Source organism: Miscanthus floridulus, chromosome 10 (assembly GCF_019320115.1).
Source record: "Miscanthus floridulus cultivar M001 chromosome 10, ASM1932011v1, whole genome shotgun sequence".
In the NCBI taxonomy this organism is placed as follows: Eukaryota; Viridiplantae; Streptophyta; class Magnoliopsida; order Poales; family Poaceae; genus Miscanthus; species Miscanthus floridulus.
In genome coordinates, this window is record NC_089589.1 from 7897826 (window position 1) to 7921550 (window position 23725).

The following is a 23725-nucleotide window of genomic DNA, read 5'->3' on the forward strand; positions in this document are numbered from 1 at the left end:
CACCGGGATTAAAGGTCCTCCCAGCTTTAAAAAAAAATACCTCCCACCGCTGCGTCCCGTGAGATTCGAACCCAAGACCTCATGCATTGCCTCGCGCGTAGCTTACCACCCCACCTACACAACACATCTATCAATGGATGGGATGCTTCCCTTTTAAACTAACCTATCGGGGGACCTAGTCCCGGTTGGTGGCTCCAACCGGGAGTAAAGGTCCACCTTTAGTCCCGGTTGGTGTCTCCAACCGGGACTAAAGATCCCCTGCCACTGTGCCGAGCGCAGTAGCCGTTGGGCAGGGACCTTTAGTCCCGGTTGGAGACACCAACCGGGACTAAAGGTCTCTCTAGTCCCAGGCGCAAAAAATGCCGGGACTAGAGCCCATTTTAACCTTCGATGAAAGGTCTGTTCTCTACTAGTGTTATTTATTCTCGTGGTACAAGTTGTGGTCTCATGGTACAAGTTGTAGTCTGAACGTACAACACATCTTACACCACACGCACGCCAATACACACTCTTAAACCCGCTGCTGGTTCATCTAGTCCTATAAAAAAAATGAGCAAAAGGATTTAATCATCAGCTGATGAGATGCCCAGAGAATAAACGTACGTGTACAAAATTCCTTCCTTCCGAGATAGATATTCACAAATCACAATATATATATGCTATAGAGTATCTTCTAACGTACGTATGGCCTGGTACGGCGAGCTGAATACTGTTGAACATCATGTGTTTATCGCGTGGAATCCAACTGATGCGTGCCTAGTAGAATGGCCGTGGATCCGATACTCATCATCATGAATTAAACAGTGGACGTTGATGAGCTTCCTCCTAAAATTAAAATTAAGCAAAAAAAGTAAAGAAAATGCATGCAAAGCAAGACGACCGACACGAGTGCTTGGGTAGGTTACCTGACACGACGACGTCGACAAGCTCGGCAGGTGTAACCCTGATCTGGCTGCAGATAGGGTGTTTGTCCAGCGTGGTCCGGTAGTTGCCCGACGCGAGTGCTCGTGTTAGCTCCGGGTTGCAGTAGAGGTGAAGGACGTTTAGCTTGAGCCCCCCCAGGTAGTCTGGCAGCTCATACACGGTCGGGTCCGTCCAGTGCATGGTGTCGAGCGCCGGCACATCTTGCAGCACCTCCAGCGCCGGGCAGAGCTCTATGCTGACGCCCCGCAGGTTGGCGAGGCCGCGGATGATCCTCAGGCGGGGGCACCTGGCCACGTTGAGCTCCTTCACCGAAGGGAAGTTCTCCAGGGACGTGATGCAGGAGAGATCCCACAGCACCAGCTCCCTGAGGGCACGCCGGTTGCTGCTGGCGAGCCCCGCAGGCAAGCGGCGCAGCTTGCAGTCGAAGAAGCCGAGCTGCTGCAGCCTGGGCATAGCGACGATGCTGTCCTTGTTGCCTTGGGCTTGCTCCTCCTCCTCGTCCCACTCCCACTCCTCCCACTGTCGCAGCTTATCGAACCGTAGGAACTCAAGCTTTGGGAAAGACCTCCTGCTCCCGCTGTTCCTCTGGAATTCTGGCCCCACCCGCTGGATGGACGAAGCATATTTGATATATAGGCGCTTCAAGCTGGCCAGCCGGCACAGGCCGTCGGGGAGCTGCGTGCAGAAAGGGAGGCTAACCATCTCCAGCGACGTCAGGCTGTCCAGGTCGATATTGCCCCCCACGCACATCCAGCTTGGGAGCCGGCGCCCCATGTAGTCCTTGAGAACCAGGCACTCGAGAAGACGAGGTGGGCGGAGGTGGTCAAACACCTCCTCTATCCGCTGGCACTCCTCCCGCATCCCCTCCGAGATGCTGATGGACTCCGGTGGGTTGTAGCACATGAGCACCAGGACGACAAGCTGCTCCTTGTCGTGGATTCTGGCGTCGGCAGCCAGCGCAGCGGAAGGCACCGCCGCGAGACCCCTTATTTCGAGCCGGACGAGCTCTTGGAGCTGCCCTAGCTCTTGCAGGCTGCACCAGTCCCCGTCCGTCTGCGCCGGGAACAGAGAGAGTCTCCTCAGGCCTGTCAAGACGCCAAACCCCTTAGGCACAGTACACTCTGTGCAATCTACCTTGAGTGACGTCAGGCGCTCCAGCTCCAGGAAGCTCCTAGGGAGCTCGCCACCAAACTTGCTGCAGTTATCAAGCCCAATGTGCTGCAGGAACCTCAGCCCGCCTATGCCGTCCGGCAGCCTCGTTATATCCGTGCTGTCCAGGTGAAGGAACCTGAGGTGCCTCAGGCTGCAGAGAGACTCCACAAACCTCTCGGTTTCTGCGTGCCTCACGAGCAGCGCTCGTAGGCTGGGAAAACTAGCCAAGGTGGGTTCTCCAGCGACGGCGGCGGCACCGGTAGGAGCATTGAATTCCACCCTGCCGTTGATGATCAAACTTCTTAGCAGCCTGTGTTTTCCTGAAATCCTACTCCACTCGGGCAACGCCATCGACGATGACTCCAGCTCGGTTGACTCTACGGACAGTTGCCGGATCGCCGATGATGAGCTAACCAGCTGGGAATTCTGGCCAGGGCCAACGACCAGAAGCTCTTCCTCGGCGATCTCGTGAGCGAAAGAGCGGATAACATCATGCATCTTACACACGGATCCGTCTCCAGCTATCTCAGGAGCAGGCTCTATGAGATTCACCTGGACTAGATCCTCGTAGTAATCGAGCCCATCCTCTTCAATCTGTGTCCGCGTTCTTCTGTCACCAGGCCCGCCGTTCCCTAGGAACCCTTCGCTCATCCACATCCCAACAATGTGATTAGACTGGATGACTAATCCTTTAGGGAAAAGGGAGAAGTACAGAAAGCATTGCTTGAGAGGGGGAGACAGATCATCGTAGCTTAAGCGTAGAACAGAGTTGATGACCTCATGCTGTTTCTTTCTATCTCTTGACCATAGTGGTTCGTCCAAGACACTCTTCCAATAACGCTCCTGTACGTTCTTTCTTAGGAGGCCTGCAATTACTTTAATAGCCAGTGGTGAACCATCACATTTCGAAACAATTGCCTTCCCGATGTGTTGTAGCCGATCAACATCCTCACTGTCGACTTCCCGCGAACACTGCCAACAAGAATAATTAATTATCATTAACTATCATTAACGATTATTGTTAAAACACTTATAGTGATAGTAGTAGCATTGCCGATTTGATTGTAGAGCCAGCGGAGAAAATTGTGTCAGACCTAAACTTTTTTCATTCAAGTTAGTTTTTAACCACTCACGTCCTCTGTGCTCCCTCCGCTCCATGTTGACTCCACTTTATCCCTAACAATTCTCTCACATTCCTCCCTCCCAAGTTCCCCTCCTTCATACCCCCTCCCTCCCTCCCTCCCTAATCCGCCTCCTCCATCAGACCCCACCCACCCTAATCTTTCAGATGGCATGACGGTGCAGGGGTCGTGGGGGCGGCGACGTGTGGGGCTGCAGGCCCTGTAGAGCGCGGGGATGCTAGGCATTGGCGCGCAGAGTGGCGAGCTTGGTAGTGGACCAAGTGTCACGCGGGCACCACTTGGGTATAGAAAGCCATGCAGCCCGAGGCCCGTCGGCACGGCCCGTGGCCCGGCCTTTTGGCCCGGCCCCGGCACGGCACGGCACGGTGGCCAACGGGCCCGTGCCGGCACGGCCCGATGGACCAGGCCGTGTCTGGGCCGCCACCCTGGCCCGTGGCACGGCCCGGGCACGGCACGGTGGTGCAGGCCGGCACGGTGACGACCCGGTGCCCCATTTGGCCCAGCAGCCCACGAAGGCCGGCAACGACAAATATAAGCGCAGCGCAGGAGGCCAGGAGCCCTGCCCGGCTGCCCCCAATCCCTCATTCCCTCCCGGCCTCCCCAATCCCTAACCCTAATCCTCATTCTCTCTCGCTCGCTCGCTCGCTCTCGCTCTGCTCTAGATCTCGATCCACCGCCGCCACCGCGATCGGCCCCGTCCTCGGCTCCGGTGACCTCGCCGGCGCTCCTCCACTCCACCTCGCTAACCCCGTCATTCGCCGCCACGCAGCCGTCTCTCTCTCTCGCTCGCTCCACCTCGCTCTCGCTCTGCTCTAGATCTCGATCCACCGCCGCCACCGCCATCGGCCCCGTCCTCAGCTCCGGTGACCTCGCCGGCGCTCCTCCACTCCACCTCGCTAACCCCGTCCAGCTGTCCCCGTCTCCTCCCTCCTTTCCCTCTCCTTTCGCTCTCGGTGAACCGTGAGCCATGTGAGTTCGTGTTCTTCTTCCCTACCCTACCTCGCCCACCTCGCCGTCGACTCTAATCGTTGTCTCCTCCTCCCCACCTTTGGCTCTAGCTTCTTCATCTCCGGCACCGGGCTCCGGAGCGCAGGTTCGTCTTGTTCTTCCCTAACCCTAACCCTACTCTTTCTTTGGATCTGCTCGTCAGTTCTTGTTCTCACTACTCACTCTGTCTCTGTCTTTTTGAGTTGTAGGTTCGTGCCTATCGCCGCGTCCTCCTCTGGAGTGGACATGGCCAGGCCGCCGAAGCACCCGTCGAGGGGCGGTGCTAGAGCTGGATGTTGGGGTCGGGCTCAGGCTGGTGCTGGTGCTGGGCTCGCAACGCGGGGGACGGATCAGCATCCCCCCCTTGTCGATGGTGAGGACCTAGCGCCGCACCCGGACGAGGAGCTAGAAATCGAGAACGAGACGACTTGCGTGATGACGCAGCCGGTCTGTTCGGCATCGATCTCGGTGACGGTGACGGCAACCAGCCCATCGATCTCGATGGCGACGACGGTGATGGTGGAGTTGAGGTCTCCACTGACACTCATGGAACCTCTTCCACCTCTGGTAAGAAAGTTTCTGATGTTTGGGATTACTTCCATGAGATTAAGGAGAATAAAATTCGAGTGAGGGCCATCTGTAAACACTGTGGTGCGCGTTACAGTGCTAGGTCTGCTGCTGGCACTGGGCATTTGAGACGGCACATGTTTTTCTGTATGAAAAAACGTAAGCATGCTAGTATGGTCCAGTCTAAACTTGCTATGAATCCTGATGGTTTGAAAAATTGGGTGTATGATCCTATGCTTGCTCGCACTGAGTTGTGCCGTTTGATTGTTAGGCTAGACCTTCCTTTAGGGATTGGTGAGACCCAGGCTTGGGAGGATTACATTAAGCGTGCTCACAATCCTCTGTTTCAAAAGGTTTCTAGGCAGACCACCACTAGAGATATGTCTAAACTGTTTGATGAACAACGTGCTATGCTTATGAAATCTATGTTGCCTGCTGCATCTTCTGTTTCTTTAACATATGATATATGGTCTGGTAATGCTAAAGATGATTATATTTCTATTGTTGCTCATTATGTTAGTGCAGATTGGGAATTACAGAAAAAAGTTGTTGGTTTAAGGCTGATTGATGTTTCTCATTCTGGTGAAAACATTGTTGATAGGATTGCTAGTGTGGTTGAGGAGTTTTGTTTGATTGACAAGGTTTTTTCTGTGTCTCTAGACAATGCTTCTGCTAATTCTAGGGCTTTTGAGATTTTGCAACCTATGTTCTTTGGCTATTTAGGTTCTTATCCTGCACCTACAAGAGATGATCCTAACAAGGTGTAGTATTTGCTTGTGCATCAACGCTGTGCATGCCATATAATAAATTTGATTGTTAAATCTGGCATGAAGAGGTTGAAACCTTATACTGAAGATTTTAGAACTACAATAAGTTTTTTAAATTGCTCTAATCAAAGAATTGCATTGTTTAAGAACTACTGCACAGCTCAGGGTCTTAGACCTAGAAAGTTTGGCTTTGATATGGATATTGGATGGAATTCTACTTATTTGATGCTCAAACATTTGCTGCCATATAAGGAAGTCTTTCATGTGTTCATTACATCAAATTATGGTTCTACTTTGTTGACTGCACAGCATTGGTATGTTGCTGAACAAATAATGAAATTCTTGGAACTCTTCTATAATTCTACTATTGTTCTGTCTGGTGTGTATTATCCCACAGCTCCACTTGTTTTGCACCATATGCTTGACATGGCTAAACACTTGCAAAATGCTGAAAGAGATGCTAATTTTAGAATGATTGCTACTCCTATTAAGCTTAAATTCCTTAAATATTGGGAGAAAATTCCACTCATTTATTCATATGCATTCATTCTTGATCCTAGAGCTAAGATGAAAGGGTTCTTTAATGTGCTTGAATTGCTTGCTAAGGCAACTAGATGCACTTATAGTGTGTACTATGCTGATGTCAAAGATGAATTGTATAAACTGTTTGCCAAGTATGAACAGAAATTTAGTGCAGTGAGGAGTCAAAGGGTTTCAGTCCCTTCAGCTCATACTGATAAGACAAAACAGGCATGGGGAAGGATCTTTGGAGGTCCTAGTGAATCCCCCGTCTCTTCCCCCTCATCTTCATCTACTCCATCTGCTGTTAGTGAGCTCAAAGCTTACTTGGATAGTGACCCTGTCACATGTTATGAAGAATCCTTTGACATACTCCTCTGGTGGCGTGACCACAAGCTAACCTATCCAATCTTGTCAATTATGGCTTGAGATATTATGTCTGTCCCTGTGTCTACTGTCTCTTCGGAGTCCTGTTTCAGCTGTACATCCAGGATACTCGAAGATCGGCGGCGGCGCTTGTTGCCTGAGCATGTTGAGATGCTCACCTGCATCAAGGACTGGGAACAAGGTGCAAGAAGGGAACAACATACACCTGAGGACCTGGAACTAGAGGAGGCATTCAACAACCTCTTCCTCGATGAACAAGGCGAAGGCAGCGGCACCGGTGATACTGCTGTTGGTGGTGGATAGAAGAAGAAGAGAAGAGGAGAGATAGTCACTAAACTGAAACTTCTTTACATTCAAGATTTGAAGTTCATTATGTCTAACAAAGTAACAATCTAACATTGACATTTTGTAGGTACTTTTGGACTGTGAGTTTGTGACATAGTTGAGGCAGTGAGTGAGTCAAGGATCAAGGATGATGGATGGATGAACATGAACTTTTGTAATAGGATAGAAATAGAACTTCTTGTTGCTGTGATGTGATCATGTGAACTCACAAAGTCTCACTGTGACTTTGCCACTGATGTTGGCTATTGTAATAGGATAGAACTAAGACTTTGACAATTTAGAGCTGGCTGTACTCTTTTTTCCTTTCTAGGGTTTCTCACAAGGGTGAGTTTTACCTAGAAAGGTTTTTAATGAGGCAGCATTGCACAAACAGCTCATTTTAATATTATGATAATATCTCTCTTATGTCTTATTGTCTGTGAAATGGAATCTGTGAACTGTGAAAGTGAAACACTTAGAAAATTTGATGAAAAAAGAGAGGTTTTTTGGCAGCCAGGCCATGGGCCGGCACGGCCCGGTGAAATTGGCCGTGCTCACCGGGCGGCACGGCACGGAAAAATGGCCCATGGGCCGTGCCTTGGGCCAGAGGCGCGGCACGAGCACGGCAGCGGCACGGCACGGTGCCCGTGCAGGCACGACGCCACGCCGGCACGGCACGGCCCGCTGGGCCGCCGGGCCGGGCCGGCACGGCCCGATGGCCATCTATACACTTGGGGCTAGGAACCCACTGGCGTGCATGGCGACGGGCCAGCGGCACACCGACAAGGGATGCATGGCTGCGAGTGGGCAGCACCGGCAGCCGACACACCCAGTAGTGATAGATGAGACTATCACTATTGCTTCCCATCGTCGGCTGCCTAAATCAACAATGATTACCACTTTTGTAGTAGTGAACACAATAGAAATGGCTAAAACAAATTAAATTGCTTGTTACACCAAAGAAAAATAGGCTACGACAACAACTCCATTAGCTGCCCAACAGGTTCCACCATGAGGAACCTCTTTGCCTCCACTTGGCGAGGATGGCTGGAGCTGAAAGTGAGGATGATCTGGTGTGAGAAGAGCATAAAGACAATGTGGTGGGAGGCATTCGTGGTGGAGGCAGTGAGGACGGGAAGCAAAGGAAGATATGAGGCTAAGCCAGAACGAGTGAATAAGAATGGATGTGTGGTAGAGAGAGGGCATGGAACCGGTGTTGGCAATTTAGATTACACTTTTTTTATGTGTCAGTTGACTGAAATTTTTGAACTGTTGAGACAACGTGTGCTCCGTCGATATTGCTTCAGGATTTGTGGACTTGTTTTGAGTGTCTGTGAACAGAGAGCAGTGCAAATACCTGTCGCCTGAACAGAAGCCTAATTTCAGGCACATGAAGTATAGCAGGTCCCTTTAGATTATAATAAGGAATATGTGAAGGCTGGGATTTTTTCCATTCCTATATATATATATATATATATATATATGCGGGAGTTTCATTTGTATTTGATAGATTACCATAAGTATCTTTAACTATGTGACAATGTTTTTAAGAAGAGAGAGAAGATATGAGTTGCATGCTCTTGGCTCGGTTTCGGACTTTAGATGAGTCCTAGAATTAAATGTTTATATGAAATAAAAGAATAAAACTATGTATTGAAATAGATTATTTTATCCATGTTTCATTATATTCTACATTCTTAGAAACAAAGGTATAAAACTCTCCACTAATAAGAATGACCTTAGAATTAATCTACTGTAAATTGAACTCCTTTTTACAACTCACTTTTATTTTCCATAATACCCCATGGTCCCGCTTTTTTATTTCTCAAAATACCCCGACAGTTCTATCCATCTATTTTGTTTCTGCCCGTTCTGCCGTTCCTCCGCTTAGCCCTGCCGCTCTCTCCAATCTTTTTTGTTTTTTCGATTTCGAGTACCTCCCTCCCTATCGTTCGTATCGTCCGTTTCACCACTTTCTCCACCCGTTTCTCTGCTCTGTTACCCTTTCACTGATATTTTCACCACCAAATCATTGATGTAGTTTTAGAAACAAAATTTATTCTTATTAATTTAAACCTAGATTAGCTAATTAAACTGTGAACTGAAATGTTAAGCAGTTTTTTTTGTCTGATTCAGTCTAAAATAAATATATTTCTATAATCCCGACGAAGGATGCTATGTGAAAAATTAAGAGAGGTTTTATGTCATAATCATCAATAGACAGACCAGTCATTGACATGTTGTCAACTAACTCTTTACATAATTTAATCAAAGAGAAGAATTATAGATTTTTATGGGCTCTCAAAGGAAGTGATGGAACTTGGTATTAACTGTAGCAACACATAAATAGTATGAAATGATATATTTATGTATAAATATTTTTGTGCTTTACAATGAGAGAAAAAAATATATCAAGGTTATATTTTAATTCGCGTGATGCCTAATACGGTTTTGTCATATTATTACCAATAATAATTTATATTATGCATGTCATAGTCATCATAGCTAAATAATAATAGCTTTTAAATTTTATAAAGATGATAAACCATAAATACATATACATTGTTCCGTCCTCGTTTCATAAGTACGAGCACCACTACGGGAAACAGGGCCTTTGTCAAGTGCAACTTTCTTTGCCGAGTGCTAAAAGTCGGGCACTCGGCAAAGAGCTATTTTGCCGAGTGCCGCACTCGGCAACGATATACACTCAGCAAAGAAGGCTTTGCCGAGTGTCAGGCACTCGGCAAAGGCACTTTTTACCGAGTGTCTGGCACTCGGCAAACTCTGGCGCTCTACAAAAAACGGCGTCAGGCAACGGCCGCCGCCTACCGTCTAGGTTTGCCGAGTGCCATCGGGTAGGCACTCGGCAAAAAACTTCTTTGCCGAGTGCCAGACCCTGACACTCGGCAAAGGACTAGGGCTGCCGGTTTGCCGAGTGCCAGATCGGGGCACTCGGCAAAGGTGTTTTTTTAAATCTAAACCCTAAACCGCACTGCATCTTTTTTTTAAATAAAAAATACCACTTTGCCGAGTGCCGAGCGGAGAGGCACTCGGCAAACATTTTTTTTAAAAAAATGGCACGCTCTTTGCCGAGTGTCTCCACGGACACTCGGCAAAGAGAACACTTTGCCGAGTGCCTGGCATCTGGCACTCGGCAAAGAGCATGTTTGCCGAGTGTCAAAAGATGACACTCGATAAACCAATTTTTTTTTGTATTTTGACCTCCAAACTTTTTCTGTAGTCCTCTTACAGTACTTGGTACTCCATGTCGAAATTTGGTACATTTCCTGAACTGTTTGCTATATTTAGTTAATTTATTTCATTTAATTGAATTTTTTTCGAAAAATGCAAATTTGAACTGCACGTGCATCGAATAATGGAATTTAATGATTCAAAAAATGATATTCCTGGTATTGAGTGTAGTGTGAGGCCGTATCCAGGAACGGACCTAAAATTTCGAACATCTTATTCACGAAACATGACCACGAACTTGCGAACGAATTGTTTTTAAATTCTATAAAATGCAAACGAAATCCGAAAATCATGAAACCTGTCGAGATGTCATGATATCATATGTGGAGGATGTGATAAAAATTTGAGAAGGTTTGGTGCACGTTATCACGTACGATGCTTACAAATCAGGACATCTCCACATGTGCAGTTTAGGGTTTAGATTTAAAAAAAAACACCTTTGTCGAGTGCCCCGACATGGCACTCGGCAAACCGGCGTCCTTTGCCGAGTGCCAGATCGGGGCACTCGGCAAAGGGCCCATCCACACTTAACCACCGAACCGTTACCACCCTCCCTCCCACACACGCGCGCCGCCGTGCCCCGCCCGCTCACCCCCCGGCGCGCCCCCGCCGCTCTTCCCCACGCCGTGCGCCATCCTCCCCTCCTCGTGCGCCACACCCGTAGCCGCCCCACGCCGCCCGCCGTAGCCCCTCCCCGCGCCGCGCGCCGGCGCCTGCCCCCGCCCCCCCCCGCCCCCGTGCCCGCGTGTGGCCGAGCGTGGCCAGCTCGCCCATGCTGGCCCGCCAATGCCGGCAGGTGGAGGAGGGGAGGAGGAGGAAGAAGGGGAGGAGGGGGAGGAGGACAAGGAGGAGGAGGGGGAGGAGGGGAGCAGGAGGAGGAGGAGGAGAAGGAGGAGGAGTAGGAGCCGGCCCTGCCCTCGGCCGTGCCCCTTGGACCGCCCGCCCCGATGCCGCCAGTGCCCGACCCCGTTCTCGACTCCGGCGACCCCGACCCCGACGCCGCCCTCCCCTACCCCCGGCGCACGTCAGGTATGCCCTCTCTCTTGTTGTTGTCGTGGTAGTGATAGTTGTAGTAGTATTAGTTGTAGTAGTAGTGCTAGTGGTAGTAGTAGTAGTAGAACTAGTGGTAGTAGTAGTGGTGGTAGTAGTAGTAGTAGTAGTAGTAGTAGTAGTAGTAGTAGTAGTAGTAGTAGTAGTAGTAGTAGTAGTAGTAGTAGTAGTAGTAGTAGTAGTAGTAGTAGTAGTAGTAGCAGTAGTAGTAGTAGCAGCAGCAGCAGCAATAGTGGTAGTAGTAGTAGAACTAGTGGTAGTAGTAGTAGCAATAGTGGAAGTAGTAGTAGAAGTAGTGGTACTACTTGGATATATTCTTCTACATGGATTGATATCCAAACTACATGGCTTCTCTTGAGACATATGTGCTTGTCGGCCATCGTGTCGTTGTTTTTTTGCAGGTTTTGGAAACCTCACCGTGCAGGGGAGGTTCTGCCAAAATTTTTTTAAATGACAGTATTTTGTTCCATTTTTGTAGAGAAGAGCCCGTCGGAGCAGAGCCAGAGTTCCCGTCGCCGTGCCGGTCTGCCTGCACTGCGTCACCTCACCACTGCACCGACCCACCATGGCCCCGCTAGCTTGACTCTACCGCCACCCTAGGTATAACCCCTCTTTCCGTATCATGATCGTAGATCGCGTAACCCAGTTAGGCGTCTCCCATTCGAAAGAGATACGGTTGGAGGTATATAGATCTTTGCATATCTATGACTGTATCTGTTTTGGATTGTCCACATTTTTTGGACAGCCTGCAGATATATAGATGGTTTAGTTTCCATGGTCTGCTCCGGTCCGAGACAGAGTTTCGGCATCACCTCCCTGTTGTTCTCTGGATACACACTCTTCTTTGGCAGGACGTGTATCTGGAGAACAGCGGGGAGGTGCTGCCGAAATTCTGTCTTGGATAGGAGTAGAGCATGAAAACTAACCTCATCTATGCATCCGCGGGTGGGATTAGGACCTATCCTCACCTATTAGACAGTAGGAACGCCATGTAGATGCAATTGATGGTTACATTACTCGCTGATACATATGTTAGAGGATGGATGACCGTCGGTGGATGTACACAGGCTGGAGAAGTCAGAGTGATTACACCACGGAATGGATGAACAAGACCGATGCTTTCTTGAACAGTGCATTTGGCAAGGCTGCTAAAGGACATTGCCTAGTTTTGTGTCCCTACAGCAAATGTGGAAACAGGAGAAGGGTAAACAAGGTGGAAATGGGTAAACATCTTGTGAAGAATGGATTTACATCGGACTACACCTGGTGGGTCCACCATGGTGAAGCCCATCGTATGAGAGAGGAGGTGGTGAGACCACAGGTGGAGGCTTTTGTTGCTGATGCCGGGGTAGCAGACATGTTAGATGACTTTTACCAAGGATAGTTCGATGAGGGACGTGAGAAGGAGGAGATGGAGGCAGCCGCCCAGGCGTTCTACGACATGATGGATTCGGTACAGAAACCCCTTCACGATCGGTCAACGGTGTCTCAACTGGATGCCATTGGACGCTTAATGGGGTTGAAGTCTGAGTTAAACTTGAGTCGACCTGGCTTCGATAAGATGTTGGTCGTGATTGGCACCCTGCTTCCGGAGGGCCACATTCTGCCAAAGAGCATGTATGAGTCACAGAAACTCCTTCGTACACTTAAGATGCCGTATGAGCAGATACATGCTTGTCCGAAGGGGTGCGTCCTATTTAGGAAAGAATACGGGCATTCAAAGTTCTGTCCAAAGTGTAAATCCTCCAGGTACCTAGAGGTAGACTCTGATGATGGCCAGAAGAGGCAACTTACGATCCTCGTGAAAATCCTATGGTACCTTCCGTTCCTACCGAGGATCCAACGGCTATACATGATCGAGGAATCCGCGAAATAGATGACATGGCACAAAAATGGCAAACGATACAATCCTGACAAGATGGTACATCCATCCGATGGTGAAGCTTGGATCTGATTTAATGACAAACATCATGACAAAGCAGATGAGGCTTGTAATGTACATGTCGCGTTGGCAACAGATGGGTTCAATCCTTATGGAATGATGGCTGCCCCATACACATGTTGGCCCGTCTTCGTTATCCCCCTTAATCTCTCCCCAGGTGTCTCCTTTCAACGACATAACGTATTCTTGTCGTTGATAATTCCTGGACACCCAGGGAGTAATATGGGTGTGTTCATAGAGCCCATGTTTGATGAATTGGTCCGTGCTTGGGACGAAGGGGTATGGACATACGATCGAGCTACAAAGACAACCTTCAAAATGCGCGTTTGGTACCACTACTCCCTGCATGACTTTCTAGCGTATGGGATATTCTGCGCCTGGTGTGTTCACAGGAAGTTCCCATGCCCAATATGCAAGGAAGGTGTGAGGTTCATTTGGTTGTAGAAGGGTGGCAAGTATTCGTCGTTCGACAGACATCATCAATTCCAAGCTCTTGACCATCCATTTAGACAAGACATCAAGAACTTTATGAAAGGTGTCAAAGTGACAAACCCTGCACCGCAGATGATGACTGGTGCCGAGGTTCATGCTTAGATAGATCCTCTCATGCCCAATGAAGAAGGTGGTTTTGTGGGATATGGTGAGCAACATATGTGGACTCATATCTCGGGCATGACGAGGCTCCCCTATTTCGATGACCTTCTTTTGCCACATAACATTGATGTAATGCACACTGAAAAGAATGTCGCCGAGGCACTTTGGGCAACACTCATGGACACTGAAAAGTCTAAGGACAACCCTAAGGCTAGAGTGGACCTAGCAACGTTGTGCGATAGACCAAATCAAGAGATGCAGCCTCCTAGTCGTGGCAAGACCTGGAGAAGGCCTAAGGCCGATTTTGTCTTGAAAAAGGGCCAAAGGAGGGAAGTACTTGAATGGATCAAGACGCTAATGTTCCCTGATGGGTATGCAGCGAATCTAAAGAGGGGAGTGAACTTAGGCACTCTGCGAGTCAACGGGATAAAGAGTCATGACTACCACATATGGATTGAGTGGCTTCTTCTGGCGATGGTTCGAGGCTATGTCCCGGAGCATGTCTGGCAAGTGCTGGCAGAGTTGAGCTACTTATTCTGCCAGCTTTGTGCCAAGGAGCTCTCTTGGACCATCATTGATGATTTGGAAAAAGCGGTACCCGTGTTGCTCTGTAAGTTGGAGAAGATCTTTCCACCTAGCTGCTTCTTGCCGATGCAACATTTGATTATGCACCTCCCGTATGAGGCACGGATGGGGGGGGGGGGGTTTGTGCAGAACCGTTGGTGCTATCCAATCGAGAGATGACTGAAGACTCTTCGCAAAAATTATAGAAATAAAGTCAAAATTAAGGCTTTCATTGCAGAGGCATATATTCTAGAGGAGGTATCGAACTTCACAGAGAACCTTCGTAGCATTTATAATCCACCCCCTCGTTACAATGCTAGCGAAAATGAATCGAACCACAGCCTTTTCCAAGGGCAACTTGGAAGCACAAGTGCATCGACCACTAAGCAATTGAAAAATGAAGAGTGGCGCAGTATCATGCTATATGTGTTGACCAACCTTGTCGAGGTGCAGCCGTTCATTGGGTAAGTTCTGAACGAATTTGTTTCATTTTGCCGTATGTCCTTGTTTCTTCGTCCAACCCCCTTATTTCTCGTTAGTACAGGGAATTTCTTCGTCAATCTTGGCATGGATCAAGGCAACCTACCCCGCAAGAAAATGATACCCTTCTTTCATGGGGTGCGGGACCAGAGAGCCCCAATTTTATTTGTTGGTTCAAACAAAAAGCCCAAACTGATGCGCCTATAAGTGACGAGCTGAGACAGGTTGCAAACGGCTGTGCCGTTAGGGTCAAGTCATTTACTAGTTATGGCATGAATGGATATCGTTTTCACACAGCAAGCTACAAGCAGAGTTGTCCTAATCGAAAAACCACAAACAGTGGAGTTGTTACGCCCGGCACTGATGGACTCGACTATATGGAAGAATTGAAGAAATCTATGAACTATCATTCTATGGTTCCAAACCTCTTACTCCTGTCATATTCAAATGCCACTAGTTTCATCCTGGAGTAACGAGACGGACCCCTAAGCTTGGGCTAGTCGAGATTCGATAGGATTCCGTCTATCCAGGAAAAGATGTCTACATTATGGCTCAACAGGCCGTCCAGGTTTATTAGACGTCATACGCATGCAAAGACGCCGAGCATCTTAAGGGTTGGTCTATTGTGCACAAGGTATCGCCACACGGTAAACTACCTGTCCCAAACGATGAAGATTACAACTTCAACCTAAACACATATGATGGAGAGTTCTATCAAGAAGAGGGGCTACAAGGGAGGTTTGACATAGACTTAACCGAAGAGATAGGAATGGAAGTAGACAATGAAAGGGATGATGACGAGGACGCTGGAGACGAGGTGCGAAATCTGAAGGACATACAAATGCTTGAGCGATTACGTTTAGGCAATGACAATGAAGACAACATTCCTCCTTCGGATAGTGTTGATGAGTTAGACAATGTTGATAGTGATGACGAGACCTATGATCCAGCTAATCTCAATCATGAAGATTATTTCTAATACATGTAATACTATATTTTTTGTAATTATGTTTTGTTCATTTTTGCATATATTTCTAATACATGTATTACTATGTTTTTTGTAATTATGTTTTGTTCATTTTTGCACCTATTTCTAATTACGTCTTGTTTTTTATTGCAGGTGATTGAACAAAGATGGCGGGCGACCGTCATAGGTCCGTGAACTCGATTTACCAAAGACCACGCCGGCTGCTGGAGGAGGCGGAGGGGGCGGCGGAGGGATCGGACAGGAGGAGGAGGAGGAGGACCGCCAGCCGTAGGAGGGGGCCGTCTCCTCCCACGCCGCGTGAGGAGGAGCTGGAGGAGGAGGAGGGGGAGGCGGCAGGCATGGGTTCTGCTTCCTCCGACTCCTCTTCGAGTGTCTACTTGTGAGGTCCCGTGAGCCTCCCACAGGTTCCGCTTCCTCACCAATGCCCAGTGATTCGTCCCGAAGGGAAAAAGTAAATAACTTTATATGTTATCACCACTACTTCATATGATATGATGAAAAAAACTAATATTTTTTCTTAATCACTTGTGCAGGAACTGGTTGATTGTGTCGGGTGGTAGCGCACGGCTAGTCAACGGTATCCTGGGTCTTCTGTGCAGGCAACACTTCCCCGACATTGTCACGTACGCATCGAAGACGGAGCCGGCCTACTCGTTTGACCACTACACACGTCGCCCTCGATGCGGAGTACCCCAACAAGGCGGCACGGGTGAAGGCAGAGTTTTGGGTAAGTCTCCCTCACACAACATTGCTCAATATGTCGCATTCATTGGACTTTTCTTGAAATAATGAATGGATACATCGCTTTTGTATGCAGACTTATTATAGATGCGAGGAGGGATTTGAGGCCAGGGCGGAGCAGGTGACTACCAAAGCCTGTAAAAACTCGTCACCGACATGCATCACAAGGTGCGCATCCAGGCCATCGTAACCTACTATGGGTCGAAGCTAGGAGAGAGGAAAACCAAGAAAGACGTAAGAGAGATGTAGCTGACCTAGGAGCAATACCTTGAGGTAAATGAAGAATATCAATATTGATTTGTTTTGAGATTAAGTTGGTTTAATTTGATCTTCTTATATGTCTAATACTTGATGACGTGTAGATGATTCCCTAGTGGTGCCAAGCGTATCCCGAGTGCTGGGCGATGATGGTGGAGAGGTGGTTCACGGAGGAGTACCTCAAGATGCACAGGGATGCCCAGGACCGTCGTTTGCAGATGCAAGGTCCAGCACACCATCAAGGCAGCCACAGCCTCGCCGGATACAAACAAGCATGGGTACGCGAATTCATTTATCTATTGTGACGCTCAATTCGGCCAGATTTCTAATCATCGTGCTGTTTTCTTGCAGTCGGCGTCACATAGTGGCCAGGCTTGCTCGGACTTATAGGCATAGTGTATGGCCCACAAGGGCAAGGCGACGTCTGACGTCTCCTTCAACCTGGAGGACCCGCCCGAGGCATACACGAACCCGGGCGTCCACTCCCGCATCAGTGAGTACACTGAGGTGGCGAGGTCGCTCCATGGGTCAGACCACGATCCAAGCACCCAGGACTTCGATGGAGAGGCCGTCATGAGGGCGGGGCAAGGCAAGAAGCATGGGCGGTTCGGGCTTGGCGACGGCGTCATCGACATGGCCTCTACTCCCTCTCTCTCCCATATCTGAGCACGGAGCACGAGCGAGATCCTGGCCATTCGCACATGGCCGACCGCTGCACAGCACCGGGTCGACGCACTCGAGGTTATTCCTGTTTTACTCGTCATACATTGATCTTTACACACCATAATTAGCTTTGCATTACTGAAACATTGGAGTGAAATATTGCAGGCCCGGCTGGAACAAGAAATGAGGCAACGTCAAGAGCTGGCGGCCTAGCTGGACGCCGAGCGGACCGAGTGGCAGGCTCAGGCACAGAGGCTGACGAACATTACAGAGTTCCTACAAGGGCTTGGGCAACGTGTGGGCTTCTCTCTGCCAGCTGGGCTGTTGGTTCCACCTCCGCCTCCGTGTCCTGCAGCTGCAGCTACTCCTGTGAGTGTGAAAGTTTTTTACTTTCGCTTGTGTTTTGCTTGTATGGCCTCTACCTTCCTAGATTAGCTATCCAAATAATCTTGTCTCACATGTAATCTTTATTCCTTTCTGCAGTCTTCATCTGACGGTGGTTCGAATAATCCATCTCATGCACCTCCGAATGATGGAGCTGGGCCTTCACCACAGTCGCAGTGGCCGAGATGAGTACACGTTGTATTTTTTTATTTGTTGTTCACTTGGTGATGGACTTGTGATATACTTGTGATGCACTTGTGGACTTTGATGGACTTGTGGATTTATTTGGATGAACTTGAGCACTTATTATTATATATGTGATATATATTGTAATGGATGTGATATGTGCGGATGGATGTGTGGATGGATGAGATATATATGTGATGGATGAGATATATATGTGATGAATAAAATATATATGTGATGGATGAGATATATATGTGATATATGTTTGTATGAATTTATTTGTCATGATGGAATATAAAAAAATCAAAAATTGCCGTGTTGGGTCACTTTGCCGAGTGTTGCACTCGGCAAAGGACCCCGTTGCCGAGTGCCATGGTCACAACACTCGACAAAGCTGGAAAAATGGACGCTCGGAAAACCGTTTTTCCAGCTTTGCCGAGTGCCAAGACCATGGCACTCGGCAAAGAATTTTTTTTAAAAAAAATTTCAAACTTTGCCGAGTGCCAGCCAGAGGGCACTCGGCAAAGAATTTTTTTTTAAAAAAAATCAAACTTTGCCGAGTGTCAGCCAGAGGGCACTCGGCAAAGAATTTCTTTTAAAAAAAATTCAAACTTTGTCGAGTGCCAGCCTAAGGGCACTCGGCAAAGATTTTTTTTAAAAAAATCAAACTTTGCCGAGCACCGGCCAGGGGACACTCGGCAAAGATTTTTTTTAAAAAAAATAAAAAATCTTTGCCAAGTGCCTGCAGGGTTGGCACTCGGCAGGGTTGGCACTCGGCAAAGAGACCATCAACGTGGCCGGCGCCGTGACGGTCGCTTTTCTTTGTCGAGTGCCCCTGGGGCTCTCGGCAAAGCTTTTGCCGAGTGCCCGATAAAAGGCACTCGACAAAGAGGGCTTTGCCGATCAATTTTTTGCCGCGGCAAAGGCTTTGCCGAGTGCCGCACTCGGCAAAGGATTTACCGAGTGCAATTTGGCCTTTGCCGACAAAGAACCTGAATCCAGTAGTGCACCCTACGGGCATGTTTGCAATATATAATATAATATTTATATATAGGGTGCATTTTATATACTCCCGGGAGTAGTTACTTCCGTAATCAATAAATCACGTTGCGTATGTGTACATATTCATTTATTAGTTTGAGTATGTTGACATACTAATATTAAGATACTCCATATCTTTACTATGTGAAAAAAATTCAGAAAGAGCACATATTTTTTAATATATTATATAATACTACGATAGTAGCATATAAAATAAGTATAACCATATACTCTAAGTATATATACATACTTGTCATACATAGTACCCTAGATGGTCTAGTATAATGATATACTCTATCTATGTACACTTCGTCGGGCCATATACGCCATAAATCTAGAGATATACATATAGGAGTAACTACTTCCGGGGAGTAGAAAATAATTTCCGTTATATCTATACCTATATAATATTAAAGAGTGAAGTTTTTCCGCTTTTTTACATCCTAAATTTGCCCTCACGTTTTCTATATTCCGTATATGATCCAGATTCATGACTCATGCTCGTATAAATTAGATCAACTCGAGCCGTACGGTAATATAAAGTACGATTCCGAGATGTATATATATAATATAAATATATAAATAAATTAAGACTGCAAAATAATGGGATCGGAGGAGGGTACTTACCATCACCTGTTGCTTGAGCAAGGACCAAGCATCTTGGTCGCGCAGTGGGTTGACATGGTGCTGGAGGGTGGCGATGTCCCTAGTGGTGATGCTCCTGAGGAGGCCTTCGTCCCTAGTGGTGATGATAACTCGGGCGGCGGCGCCATTATTAATAATTGGGTTGAAGGCATCCCACGGATGATTTTTAGGCCACACATCATCCATCACCAGGAGAAGCTTGCCCGTCCGTGACGGTCTCAGGCCCTGTGCGTCGGCGGAGCTCAAGAGCTTCTCCACGTCGTAGCTGTCGGTGACGCTCAACCAGATCTTGAACGCGAACCCCGCTTGGATGTCGCCGTGGTTGAAGATGTTCTTAGCCAGGGTGGTCTTCCCCATGCCCCCAGCGCCCACGATCGACACCACCTTGATTTTTGCAGCTGCGGGCTCATCGTCGTCGACCAGCAGCTCCTGCACCAGCGTTCTTGTGTCCCACTCGATCCGGTCCCCGACGACGACCGTTGATGACCTGCTGAGCGACGGCGTCGTCTTGCGGCTGCGAGGAGTGGAGGCCTCGCCGGGCTGACTACGCCGTACCAGCGGGTAGGAATCCATCAGCTGTTTCTTCAGCCCCAACTCGACCATCTCCCTGCGGATCTCATCGAAGCTCGTATTGAGCTGCTTGAGGCGGACGCCCAGGCCGTGGGCGAAGCCGGGGTTCCGGAGGCAGAAGAGCAGCGGCTCAAGGAAACCCGGCGCCTTCTCCTCGATGATTGTCCAGCAGTCCGCGGCGCCTAGCTGCCGCCGCCGCCGCCGCTTCTCCTCCTCGGCATGCAGCTGGTACAGCTCCAGGATGTCGGTGGCCTCGTACAGAGCGTCCTTGAGCTTGCGTACCCACCTCTTCATGCTGGCATCGTCGATGCGCCGCCTCTCGGCGTCGGTCGCATAGTCCTGAAAATACTCCGTGCTAGCCTCAAGCTTCTTGATCCCGCCGGTGACGCACACCAGCACGCGCAACTCTTCCGCTGCCATGTCCTTCACCATCTGCTGCACGTAGGGCACCAAATGATCGAGCACCACCGCCATGGCTTAATTCCTCTCCTCCTACGTACGTACGTGTTCTCCTGCTCCTGCGAGTAGTGGTGGCAATAGTAAGCATCGATTACTATACTACTACGTGCTCCAGCCTCCAACAAATAAGGCAAGCAGTATTGTGACCGACGATGAGCGTGCATCACCCATATCATCATACTGATTGAATTTTCAATGGAAGGAATAAGTGCTAACTAACCTCGGCTCAACCTGCCGGCCGGGCGCTCTTTCCTCTTAGCTAGATCGAGAAGACCACTAGCACACTAGCTACTGGTGGTGCGGTGCATGAGGAGATGGCCACAGGGCTGCGACGACCCAGGCCCCGCTTATATACAACCAAGATGTGGAGGAGCTACAACTAATTACAACTTCTACTCATTATCTAAAAAACAATTATATCTTCTTCCTACACTTTTTATAAAAGCAAACATGCATACTACTGACTTGCATTTATAAATAGTCTATATCACTTTATGCAAAGCTCATCTCATATTTGTTGCCATCGATTATTGCCATTTCGATTCATATCCGCCCATCCAGTGTCATCCTCTGGTATAGAAATGATTTTTCGTGGCGCCTGACTTATTTTTCTACTGGCGTTTCGTATTAGAGTGTCGCCTATGATGGGCTCCATGTACAGGGATCCACCAGAGCGAGTTGAATCTGGGAGAAGTATCTATATATTTTCAGCTTCATCCCACAGCAATTCCTTGTGAGAGTATATTCTAAGAAGCTTTACATACGAAGCTGTTTGAAATTACTCTTTTGAATGAGCTGCTGTAGCGGTGCTGTTTCTGAACGTACTAGTTCTGAATTCATAGAGTTAGGTGGTGTTTGGTTGCTCCTCCTAAATTGTAGTCGCTGTCACATTGAATGTTTGGACACATGCATAGAGTATTAAATATAGACTAATTACGAAACTAATCGCATAGTTTGCGACTAATTTGCGAGACGAATCTTTTAAGCCTAATTAGTCCATGATTTGACAATGTTGTGCTACAGTAAACATGTGCTAATGACGGATTAATTAGGCTTAAAAAATTCATCTCGTGGAGTACTGACAGATTATGTAATTTGTTTTTTTATTAGTATCCGAACACCCTATGCAACATCCTCCCGACACACCTCATAAATTTTAGTCACTGGATCCAAACATCACCTTAATACGGTTGACGCTTTGCCAACCATGCATATCTTTGACAGCTGGCTCTTCTGATGGTGTGATTCTATATCGTGTGATTCACGTTATATGCATATATTCTCTCAATCCCTTGATGGCATCAAAAAAAGAAAAAAAAGAAACATATCCTTGACTGCTGGCTCTACCGACGGTCCATAATTGTTGATCAGTCTCTATATCGTGTGGTTGAGAGAATATAGTCTACCGTTGCTTATTTTATTGGTACACGCTATGTTCAGACCCTACCTACTCCGTGCAGCGGAAGGACCAAACTCCAAACCAAGATGTGGAGGAGCTACTACTAATTACAACTTCTACTCATTATCTAAAAAACAATTATATCTTCTTCCTACACTTTTTATAAAAGCAAACATACTACCGACTTGCGTTTATAAATAGTCTATATCACTTTATGCAAAGCTCATCTCATATTTGTTGCCATCGATTATTGCCATTTCGATGCATATCCGCCCATCCAGTGTCATCCTCTGGTATAGAAATGATTTTTCGTGGCGCCTGACTTATTTTTCTACTGGCGTTTCGTATTAGAGTGTCGCCTATGATGGGCTCCATGTACAGGGATCCACCAGAGCGAGTTGAAGCTGGGAGAAGTATCAATATATTTTCAGCTTCATCCCACAGCAATTCCTTGTGAGAGTATATTCTAAGAAGCTTTACATACGAAGCCGTTTGAAATTACTCTTTTGAATGAGCTGCTGTAGCGGTGCTGTTTCTAAACGTACTAGTTCTGAATTCATAGAGTTAGGTGGTGTTTGGTTGCTCCTCTTAAATTTTAGTCGCTGTCCCATCGAATGTTTGACACATGCATAGAGTATTAAATATAGACTAATTACGAAACTAATTGCATAGTTTGCGACTAATTTGCGAGACGAATCTTTTAAGCCTAATTAGTCCATGATTTGACAATGTGGTGCTACAGTAAACATGTGCTAATGATGGATTAATTAGGCTTAAAAAATTTATCTCGTGGAGTACTGACGGATTATGTAATTTGTTTTTTTATTAGTATCTGAACACCCCATGCAACATCCTCCCGACACACCTCCTAAATTTTAGTCACTGGATCCCAACACCACCTTAATACGGTTGACGCTTTGCCAACCATGCATATCTTTGACAGCTGGCTCTTCTGATGGTGTGATTCTATATCGTGTGATTCACGTTATATGCATATATTCTCTCAATCCCTTGATGGCATCAAAAAAAAAAGAAAAAAAAAGAAACATATCCTTGACTGCTGGCTCTACCGACGGTCCATAATTGTTGATCAGTCTCTATATCGTGTGGTTGAGAGAATATAGTCTACCGTTGCTTATTTTATTGGTACACGCTATGTTCAGACCCTACCTACTCCGTGGAGCGGAAGGACCAAACTCCAAACCAACAGTCTGTTCGGGACGTCGTATCGTATCGTGGATTATTTACTGCTGGCTGGTTTGGTGTGAGAGAAAACATTATTCCCGGCTAAAAATTTACGATCGTTTACGAGCAAGCGAACAGGCTATGTGGAGGAGCTACTACTAATTACAACTTCTACTCATTATCTAAAAAACAATTATATCTTCTTCCTACACTTTTTATAAAAGCAAACATACTACTGACTTGCGTTTATAAATAGTCTATATCACTTTATGCAAAGCTCATCTCATATTTGTTGCCATCGATTATTGCCATTTCGATTCATATCCGCCCATCCAGTGTCATCCTCTGGTATAGAAATGATTTTTCGTGGCGCCTGACTTATTTTTCTACTGGCGTTTCGTATTAGAGCGTCGCCTATGATGGGCTCCATGTACAGGGATCCACCAGAGCGAGTTGAAACTGGGAGAAGTATCTATATATTTTCAGCTTCATCCCACAGCAATTCCTTGTGAGACATGGGCGGACGTGGTGTTGTGTCCTGGTATTCCCAGGCAT

At 47.5% G+C, this 23725-nt stretch overlaps 1 protein-coding gene and 1 pseudogene across 2 annotated transcripts; one reads left to right on the top strand and one right to left on the bottom strand.

Annotated features, from left to right (window-relative positions):
* Positions 1–407: 407 nt before the first annotated feature.
* LOC136487588 (putative disease resistance RPP13-like protein 1) lies at positions 408–20933 on the bottom strand. 2 transcript variants are annotated; one of them, XR_010767305.1, is made up of 5 exons: positions 20807–20933; positions 19540–20645; positions 906–3048; positions 683–825; positions 440–538 (listed from the first exon to the last, which is right to left on the bottom strand). XR_010767305.1 is itself a non-coding variant. In XM_066484708.1 (4 exons), exons 2-4 carry the CDS (start codon positions 20599–20601, stop codon positions 797–799), a joined length of 3234 nt encoding a protein of 1077 aa, XP_066340805.1. In that variant the 5' UTR covers positions 20602–20645; positions 20807–20933; the 3' UTR covers positions 408–796. The 2 variants fall into 2 exon arrangements, 1 of the variants encoding a protein (XP_066340805.1); XM_066484708.1 differs by having other exon boundaries at positions 408–825.
* LOC136487643 (zinc finger BED domain-containing protein RICESLEEPER 2-like) lies at positions 3437–7397 on the top strand (annotated as a pseudogene).
* Positions 20934–23725: the final 2792 nt, after the last annotated feature.